Consider the following 10353-nt stretch of genomic DNA (forward strand, 5'->3'; position numbering starts at 1 on the left):
TTCTATAATGTTCAGATCACAATGTTTTCTGCATCTATCATTTTAGGTGTTGTTCCTTATTAAGCTGGTGCCATATTAATAACAATCAAGGGGAACATACTGGATATAAACATTTCTATTGTGTCCCTTACCATAAAATGCTTGTTTTGTTATTACCTTACACAACTTCCCTAAAAGAGCTACTTTTCCAGTGACTTGAAATAAAACACCCCATATAATGATAATAAATTATCCTGAAAACTTGCCTCTCTTGGAAAGCCTGGAGTCCAACAACATCCTCTTCTGGTTCTTCATTTTTATAGAAATGAAGGCCCAGACCCTGGGGATCTTTTTTCTCAGCAGCTGTAAGACAGAGTTCTACTACTCCCTCATAGAAACGCACTAGGAAAAAATCAAAACAAATATCACTGTTCAATATTGTAGCAAATCTACAACAAAATGGTGATATCAACCACTTCTGATTTAGCAAGTAAGAAAAAATAAACACTATTCACTCTACTCTGTATCATAGAGAGGTTTACACCTGTACCCAAGCTGTGTGACTTACATGCAAGTTTGAACTTGGATATGAAGTTACATCAGAATGTCCTGCACAATGTGTAACATTGTACAGAGGCTGAAATCTTAAATATAGATATAACTGTTTGTCATGGTTTTAAATTACTAGCTTCTACTGCACTGAACAGGGTTCAGAACCATCTTTCCAACAGCTTATTTGGTATAAAACCTTACCTGAAACCACGTATAGCCCAAGAATTTTCCTAAAAATATCATAACCACATATATGAAACAAATGGACACTGCAATATTAAATAAGTTCATGGGAATATTTTAATATAGAAATGGTTTTTTTGGTTGGTTGGTGAACTCTAGAAAGGCTTTAAAAGAACAGGCTGGTACAGTTTAGTTCTAAGGGTTATTAACTAACTGTTTATGGTAAAAGGAGTTGAAAGTTGGTAAACAAAACAAACAGAAAAGAAGATAGTTTCTGTAGTGTCCTTTCATGCTATTTGACAGAACATGATCAGTAACTGGCTCTTACCCTGCCTATATTGTGCACAAACATTAGCAAGGTCTACTTGATTGCTGATCTTCTGGTACTCTTTCAGTGACTCTCTCAGCATCTTCTCTTTTTCCATTTTGCTCTGAGCCTGTCGAGAGCGCTGAAGAAGTTCATTTGCCTAGAGACAAATCATGGGAAAATGGGAAATTATTCACAAGGGCACATCATGAATATTGGACATATATCCAAATGGATATGTCAATGAGTTATTATTCCAAACTTCAAAGCTGAAACAGTAGAAACATCATCCTCTCAAAAGCACTCTCTGGTCACTAAGTTTCCAGCAGAAAGACTACAACAGCAGTAGAGAGAAGGGCTGAAGACTTAACCAAGGGGATCCCCATTCTCTTCTCACCGGTTCCTTATTTCAAATTTATTCAAAAACCTTCAAAGACCAAATTCCATTAAACTAAACCCAATTATCTCTTACAAATTCCATTAAACTAAACACAATTATCTCTTACAAATTCCACTATGCAACAGATAAAACCCAAGACCCTATGCTGAGGAAAACCTGAAATAAGAAAACATTTCATCAACATAAGAAGACAGATATACATCAGATTAAAAGTAGAGATCGCATGAACATTACAAATAACTGCAAATGCTTCAAGTAATTTTCATGTAATGTTCAGCATTAATCAACTGAAAGACACAAATATGCCCATGACTTCTCGCCTTCATTGTTTTTTGTGCTTCTGAAACTACTTGAGCATAATGACTTACAAACTGTCCAACTTACCTCGTGTGAACATGTTCTGAAGTTGTGTTTTGGTGCTGTAAAATCTGGAAGTGCACTTACCTTGGAACACACAGCATCATCAGTGCTATAAAGAAGAGGACAGATATCTTGCAAATGGGCAATGATGCCATCCACAGCAGCATTATCTCTGATGTAACAGTTTATGAGAGAAGCAATGAGTGCACCAGTCAACTCTCTGTCTCTAATCACCAAGTCTTTAAAAGCAGTAATCTTTAGCTGTTCCTGAAGTTCCTGAAGATAGACAAAATATCATCAATTTACCAAATCTTTTACTTTTTCTGTTGTTACAGCAGCAAAATTAATTGTTTCCAGTAATTAAAAACATACAGAACTCCAATGACTGAAGTGCACACCACAGAAATATATTATTTAAAACACACATTATATAGCAAAATGGAAAGAATAATGAAAGCACTAGATCCCTGGATGCCAAAGGACTCCTCTTAGCAGACTTCCTCTGCCATCTTCACTATGTATAACCTCTGTTTCAGATCTCTCCAAATAAGAATGGAACTAGTAGTTCCCCGTACTTCATAGGGCGCTGCCAGAATGCACACCCTACAAAATGAGTATGTCATAGGTTTTAAGAATGAAAACCATTTTATTGTCATAGATTAAAAAAATGACAGATGCAATAAAAGGAGGACTTTGAAAAATTCAAGGTCTGCACTCTTTATGCTTTTAAAAATAAATTATTTGAAGGTTATTAGTTTTTAATTTAATAGAAATATTTGCTCACATAGAGTTGCTAGTAGTGTCTATGTAGCGTCTATAGATGATTGCTAACAGCATAATAACATTACAAAACCTCTACATCTACTGAAGACAGAGCAAAATTGTTACACAGTTAGTTAACTCCTTGTCCAACACAAGATAAAAGCTGCCCAAAGCTCCCAAATGCAACAGTGCGAAGAATAACAGCTTCTGTGCACCTGTGAGATTTTAAAATTATTATTTTTATGGAAAAAGAATTCAACTTCTCAAATAGTCTGTTTTCCTATCAAGTCCTAGGACAGAATGCCTAGTATTCTAATTAATAGCTTTTTCAAGGGTAGGACACAAATTTGACATTAGTAAAGGATGCACAGCAGTAGCACCCATAGTTCTGCAAGTTTGCTTCTTTACAAACCAGGAGAGGCTGAAAGAACTGGCATTGTTTAGCCTGGAGGTTCAAGGGGCAGTATGTGGCATCTTACTAATATTTTTGTGAAGGTGTAAAGAAGTCAGAGTCAGACTTTTCTCAGTACTGCTCAGTGAACGGGACACTACACAGTGGTCAAAAGCTGAAGCAAAGGAAATTATACTTGAATATAAATCCTTTTTACTCTAAAGGTGGTTCAACACTGCAAGAAGTTGCCCCAAGACACTGTGGAGTTTCCACCTTTTGAGATACAAAAATCCATACTGGACACAGTCCTGGGCAACCTGCTCTAGTTCACCCTGCTTTGAGGGTCAACTAGATTACTCCTCCCTCGCTGCAGAGGGGGTAGACAATTTCCAGTGATTCCTTCCAACCTCAGCTGTTCTGTGGTACATTCTGGAACCCTACCTATACAGAAGTGCAAAGACTCTACTACCCTATTGCTCTCCAACTTCCTCCAAGACTAAGGCAAAGAGTGAATTCCACTTGGCTGGAAAACATTAGTCTACCCTTTTCAGCACATTTTCCAGAATGTGCTTAAGGTGAAAACACAGTAATTTACACAACCAGACTCATTATTAACCATCAATATAAGTAAAACATAATTTATTTTTAGTGACACCTCCAATTTCATAAAATTGGGTGATTAAGTCAATACTGGATGTCACACTCTTAAACACTTGCGACCTGAATAAAAATCTATATGTGGTTTAAAATTAATATAATAGTCCTTTGGGAATAACTTAGGTAGTAAAGGAAATTCAGGAGATTAGTATAAACAAATTAAAATTATATGATCCAGATCTTACCTTCTGAAGCTCACCTACAGCAACACTGAATTGGTGCTCACACAGTAACTTCCACAAAGCCAATGCCTGGCAGGTTTTGCGAACAAGCTGTTGGATGCCTTGAAGTGAAGTCTTCTCAGTTAGCTGTGCCTCAGCTGAAAAAGCAAAGACTGTCAGCAAATAACTGTTCTACATGTTTCAAATTAGTGTGTGAGTTTCTGAGGTTTTACAGCAACAATTTCCTTTCCCTCTCCATTATTGATTAATGCTGTCCAGCTCTCTTGGGAGACAGGCTGTTAACCCTATGTTCTTTCCCCAAAGAAACACCATCTGTTAACATTTACTTCAAGCCACACAACACAGAAGGAATAATTTCTAAAAAAGAAGTATGTTTTCCTGTGAACACACTAGATTTATACATCAGTCTTAAATTTTTGGCTATTTTTTCATAAATAGCTATTATAAATGCATGTGTGATGAACATAAAATAAATAAAAATAAATCCATACCAATTCTCTTTTTATTTGAGTACCTGTATTTAGTTCTAGCGAGAACAATTACAATTACAGCAGTGGTCAACACTATCTGCACTATCTTTAAAACAACAACTACTCCAAAAACTAGTAACATTTTATCAGATAAGATATATTAACAAAAGGATAATGTATTCATATTTATAACATGAGTGGAACATAATTGCAACAATTTATGTCTGTACTTTTGAGTGCTTACAGTTCATATATGAGGAAACAATAAATATAGTGTCATTTAGCAAGCCAAAAGAGTTTATGAGTAAAGAATAAAAATGAAAAATAAAATTATTAAATGTCTACCAAATCCTACATAATGAATTAAAAAAAATATATATATTTGCACTATTGAAAACCCAGGATTATACTCAAACAGACCATCTTCAACTCCATATACACTGCAGCAACACTTCCCAACTTGCCTGCAAGTGCTGGGCAAAAGTTGCACTACAGGAGGACATTAATTCAAATGGGCTGTGTGACAGACCTCATATTTCTAAACAAAGTTTTGTAGACATTTTAGTGACTTTACTTTTGGCAACTTGCATTACAGTATTTCTTTTTAATAGGACATCGTGCTCACTTGTTTCATAAACTAACTGCTTAGCAATTGCTATCCTGAAAGTATAAATGGGTGTGCAGCTATTAAGCACCATAGTGAGGAGATAAAATAATCTTACGAATCATGGGCCACATTAGGAAGAAGAAAAAGGAGACAGGTAAGCGTGCAAAAAACCCAGCATATCATTTAATGCAAAATTTCTGTGGAAAAAAGGTCTTTTTATTCTGAGGATTTCATAAGAAAAGTGAGGAAGACAACACCCAAGAGCACCATGCCCTCCCACTTCCTGTTCAGAAGTAATTACATACCATGATACTTCCTTTGAAGTTCTTGCTGGACCTGCTGAGAACTTCCACCATCAGGCCGCATAAAACCCAGGAGTCTCTGTTGGAGATTGGCTGGTGTGCTGAAACTGCAATTCCAAAACAAAACCAAAAAAGATGCCAATAAGAATACAAATACTGAATCTTCTAAAGATGCACCTAACAACTCATTTTTAGCATCTGAATAGTTGAAGCGGGAGACCATAAAAACACTTCAACTGAACACAGGCATAGTATAGATTTTCAAAAGCTGGACATTAAACACCACCAGTAAATTTACCACAATTAATAATTACCTTGGGTTTCCAAGGGCTCCTACTGTAGTAAACTGTGAATTTCTATCCAGAAATTCTTGTAAACCTTTTAGCTCTTGTAGCACACATTCCAGCACACGGGATGGAACACTGCTTTCTATCTGCAAAAGAAAGCAAACTTCTTTACAGAAAGCTGGGTTTTCACACTTTTTTCCAAAAATTTTCAATTTTAAGCTAACGTCAACTAAAAAGACAAATAAGAGGGTACAACAAATAAATAGTTTAATAGTAATGGATCACTAGAAGAACACAACATTATACCACATTCGTTGAGGGGGCACACATGTGAAGAGGCAGCAGTCCTCTGAAGATATATAGTATAAGATGCTACTTTCTTTACCCCTCTGAAAACTAAATCAGCTACGCTTTACTATTTCCAACTCTAAACTAGAACAATGTCGAGCATTGCTAAGACATAGCATAACTGCCAAGGTCTTCCAGAGTCTCCCAGTTACCTTAGGAGGTAGGAGAAGGAAAGCTCATGTAGCAGTTAATCTGCAGTGCTGAAATTACTCAGTTGAGGATTCTATTAACAGCTACAGTCCGAAAAGATTTTGTTATTATGATCATGGACAAAAAGTTAAACAGCAAGGTGTTAGTCAGAAAAATCATAGATATTTTTTCCATAACTGCATATAACTTCCATAACAGTAATGACCATCCTAACTCACTAAAGTATTTTATTTTTAGCGTTTGTCTGGAGGGGGTATGCAGAAGCCCTATGGGGGTATGAAGGAAGAGCCATGAATAAACATGAAGAAAACCAGCCATTATCAACTAGAAATAGTAGAGATAAAATTATTTAGCTTTCTTAAAAAGTTAACATTCAAAATAATAGCTCAAAAAGACATCTGACAGGACCTCAGAAGTTAAAAAGGACTTAAGACAAATACTATAAGAAACTCATGAACACAGAATAATCTTTTACATACTGCAACAACTTCTCGATTGCCACTCTTGAAAACTCTCTCCACAACTATACTGCCATCCCAAATATTTCTGCAACACAAAACAGCTCTGTGTTAAAGCCAAGTAATTTAAGCAAGTATTTTTGCAAGTCTTCTATGTATAATCTCTTAAGAAAGAAATGGCAATGCTTTTTACTTCAAAGTCTAAAATAAGGATTTCATTTGGATGAAAACCAAATATTCAAAAAGGTAACCATTATAAAAGTGTGAATAGTACAGATATAAATAATTAACAAAATCCCAAATTTTAAAATTTGACACTTTCAAATATTTTAACTACAGGCCAATATCACTCCCCAGAAATACAGTGCAAATAAACAAGTCTTGTAAAAAAAATTTCTTTCCTAATCAGCATGCAGAACTCTGTTCTAGCTTGAGGTGTTTAGGACTCAACACCCAGGTAGCAGAATCCTCTTTAGTCCTGCTTCATTGCTCTGACTTGAGTGTTCTTTTTAGAGATACTTAACAGAAATTACTTAAAGCCAGGATTTTGATCCTGTAGGTCCTTCTGCATTTCTGTTTCACACTTTAATAGGAGTTTAAAACATACAGCTCATTGTAGCAGTGAATCTGATGAGAAACTTGTTTAAACATGTCTTAAAATGGCTTTTGGTGGTCTCCTTGCAAATACATGTTTCTTCTTCCCAATAGCCCCCACTGCAACTGTTATCTCCCATGCAGGAATGTCCTGAGAAGATATCCTGAGGTGTTCTCACTGGCCCCTTGTAACCCCTTCCTATTGGTTGTTAACCCCTTCCTGTGATTGGGTGTTCCTGTAAGCCCCTTGAGACTTCTAATTGGTTACTCTGTGAATCCTCCTAAATCCTATAAATGTAACAACCCCCAACAATAAACTCTCTCTTGCCTCCTCTCCAGGCCAGTGTGCTGTCTCTTGCCATGGAACCACGTGGGTGGGGGGAGAAAGGGAGGGCACCTCTCCCCTCCAGGCTCAGGGCCTGAAGAAACCCCTGGTGCTGGAGTTCCCTTTCCCTATCCTTCAAGATAGGGAATGGTTCCATAGGAATGGTTCCTCTGATGGAAATGGAACTAGAACCGGGCCGCCCCACGCCATGGGGGGGAAAGGGATCCAGAGCTCATAGATTTGAAAAACAAGAACTGCAGTTTTCAGACTTGTGCTAATGGATTTGATTGCAGGATCAATGTCTAGGCAATCTTCTTGCCCTAGGCATTCACTGAATGTATTATTATTAAACGGGCTGCAAAGATAATGTATTATATCAACAGGTATTTCATAACACAATATAAAAATGCACTTTACTGATTTCAAATTTAAATGATATTAAAATAGAATTTAACATCCAATAAGCATTACTGGAAAGAAAAACTGTGAAACAAATTGAGTGACAGGATCCTCACCCTATAATACGAGCAAAGTATATGCAGATGCCGTTGTGTCTTCCAGAAAATACTATCTCGGGACCCATCATTCCGCTAACAGATGCACCAGGGTGAGACATGGAATTCCCAGCAGGAAATACGGGAGTTGACACAGCAGGAGGTTGGAAACCTTGGGTAAAAATAGGTAAATATTACTCATTTCAATGTCAATAAAAACCCCAAAAACCCCAAACCCAAGCAAATCTGTTTCTCCAGATAAGGAAAAGATGTTACCTTGTCCAGATGTCAAAAAGCTAGGATTAGGATATGGACTATCAACAGTCAAAGGGGAACCTAAAAAGGGAAAAGAAATAAAGATGAGTTTCCTAAAAACAATCCAAAAAATAATCCAAAATCTAACCCATAAAGTACCTGTGCAAAAGCATCAAAGTTTTATTTATAGTTAAGTATCAAATTGCACTAATTTCTTATCAACCCAACACTTCACAAGTGAATCCCAAATAGATACAGTTCCTTCAAGAGCAGCTATTTGGCTTTTTTTCCTAGTATTTATGTGTTATTTATTGCATGCCTGCTGTTCTGTGCACTGAATGTAATACTCTTCATGTACTTTTTGTTTTTCCTCACCTTCTGACTGCTCCCATTCCTGATATGGGCATATATTCTTAAAGCACGTGCCTTCAGTCATTTAGATCTTTTGAAATAATATCAATTTTACCTTCTGAGCACTCAATTGAAAGACATTGATATTATTATGCTTCATTTTTGCATAGGGTAGACAGACAAACACTACAGCAACACCGTTAACTTGCTACACTAAGGCTGAGCCTCAAATCCAGCTGTGAAAACCAGCCCTCCTGCAACTGAAGTCTGAATACCTAACTTAAGTCCCCAAAATATGAGGAATGTGCCATCATCAAACTAAAACATATGTGAACAAAAATGTCCTTGTACCAGCAGCAAGTAAGGTGATCTATCACAGAAAAGGCCAGAAAACTGGCACTCTGAAAGTTTGACTTTTATAAAACAATTCTTGCCTAATTCACTGCAGTTCTCTCAACTTGGCAACACACAATATCACAGAAAATAATATGGTGCCAATGCATTCTCAGAGCACATTATATGTGCTAAGCAAAGCACAAATTTGCAGAAAAGCAGCATGCAAATGCATGATTAGACTTTCAACAGTGTGAAAAAGATGGAATCAAGTTAAAGGTGCCTGGCCTTTGAATGCTACTGTTATTGCAATGTAGTGTCACATGCAAAATTATGAGGTGTTTTAATGAATTTCTGTCAGCACTGTCTGACCCACCACATGGGACATCCACAATATCAGAATCTTAATTTCACATGACAATTCTCTACCCTTTGAGCAAACCGAGAAAGTAGTAGCAGAAGAATGGTGCCATCTTCCACCTGGACCTGTTACTGAAGCAAAATGGAAACATGTGCTTTGATAATATGTTTGAAAGAGGCATATATGACAGAATATGATAAAAAAAATCCAAACATTTAGACTTGGGAAAAGTACATTTACTTGTAAAATTAATCCCTTTATTGATTACAGAGATTCCTGTCATTTCCCCCACATCTTACTTTCATTCTCAGTTTCCTCCTAGCACCTGTTCTCCCTATAGCTGCTGTTCTCTCCAACTCAGATTTAATTTTGCATTTTTATGCCTTGCCTCAGATCCTGCCCACACTGCTACTGTTCTACACCATAAAGCTTGGAAAGTGATGTCACTGATCCATTAAAACCAGCCACTCTTCTTAGTGTTTAAATAGCAGTTAAGAATTCTGAAAAACATGGTCAACTGTTTTTCCAAAACTTCATCCCAGTTCAGCATATCTTTGTTCAATACTTAGGAATTTGGATATATGTAAGAAATGGTACTGATATGGAACTTCTTTGCGTTTCAGGCAAACAAGTTTATTTCCCAAGTCTGTTGTGGAAAACTGAATGCCACATGTCAGATAAGGGTAGAGGATCTTCTACATTAATAAGTTTTTGATAAAAAATAATAATTAATTAAATTCAGTAATTCAGAGCTTCAAAATTCATCATTATGTTGGGTTTTTTTTAAAACCCCTCAAAATCTGGAGTAAACACACATTAAGGGACACTTTCCAAAGCAACTGTAGAAATTTAACTGAATTTGAGAATACAAAAAGGCCTCTACTCCAATAAGCATAAAGTTCTGAAGAGAAACAATAGGCACTTTTGTTGGAAGGACTGAAGACTGAAGCAGAAATGGAATGTTGAAGCTAGAGAATTGTCCTAGTTAGGACAGCTGAGACCAGTTCATCACTGGATGAGTGTAACTCAAAACTGGGTATTCTATAGCCTTCCATGTCATTTCCCAGAAACTGTTATCAATGAACCATTTACACCATCTGCACATAGAGCCTGACTCCTCAGGCTATAAACCAGGTGCTAAGAGGCCTGCCAGATAGGAGTTGCTCTTGTCCTCACACCTATTAAGGAACCTCCTGCCCTGAGGGAGGTACTGAGCATTCCTGCCTGAACTGGAGGATATATAAT

The 10353-nt window shown here is 36.8% G+C and overlaps 1 protein-coding gene across 1 annotated transcript in view; it reads right to left on the minus strand.

Moving 5' to 3' along the window:
* NUP155 (nucleoporin 155) overlaps positions 1–10353 on the minus strand; it is a 31098-nt gene that overhangs the window by 7287 nt on the left and 13458 nt on the right. The window contains exons 17-26 of the mRNA XM_017823592.1: positions 9177–9363; positions 8085–8144; positions 7830–7980; positions 6417–6483; positions 5467–5585; positions 5156–5259; positions 3777–3910; positions 1866–2057; positions 1043–1181; positions 246–381 (exon numbers count right to left, since the gene is read on the minus strand). Of these exons, the coding sequence (XP_017679081.1) occupies positions 246–381; positions 1043–1181; positions 1866–2057; positions 3777–3910; positions 5156–5259; positions 5467–5585; positions 6417–6483; positions 7830–7980; positions 8085–8144; positions 9177–9363 (1289 nt within the window). The remainder of the gene's footprint in view (positions 1–245; positions 382–1042; positions 1182–1865; positions 2058–3776; positions 3911–5155; positions 5260–5466; positions 5586–6416; positions 6484–7829; positions 7981–8084; positions 8145–9176; positions 9364–10353) is intronic.

This window comes from Lepidothrix coronata, unplaced genomic scaffold, assembly GCF_001604755.1.
Source record: "Lepidothrix coronata isolate B3197 unplaced genomic scaffold, Lepidothrix_coronata-1.0 Scaffold104, whole genome shotgun sequence".
In the NCBI taxonomy this organism is placed as follows: Eukaryota; Metazoa; Chordata; class Aves; order Passeriformes; family Pipridae; genus Lepidothrix; species Lepidothrix coronata.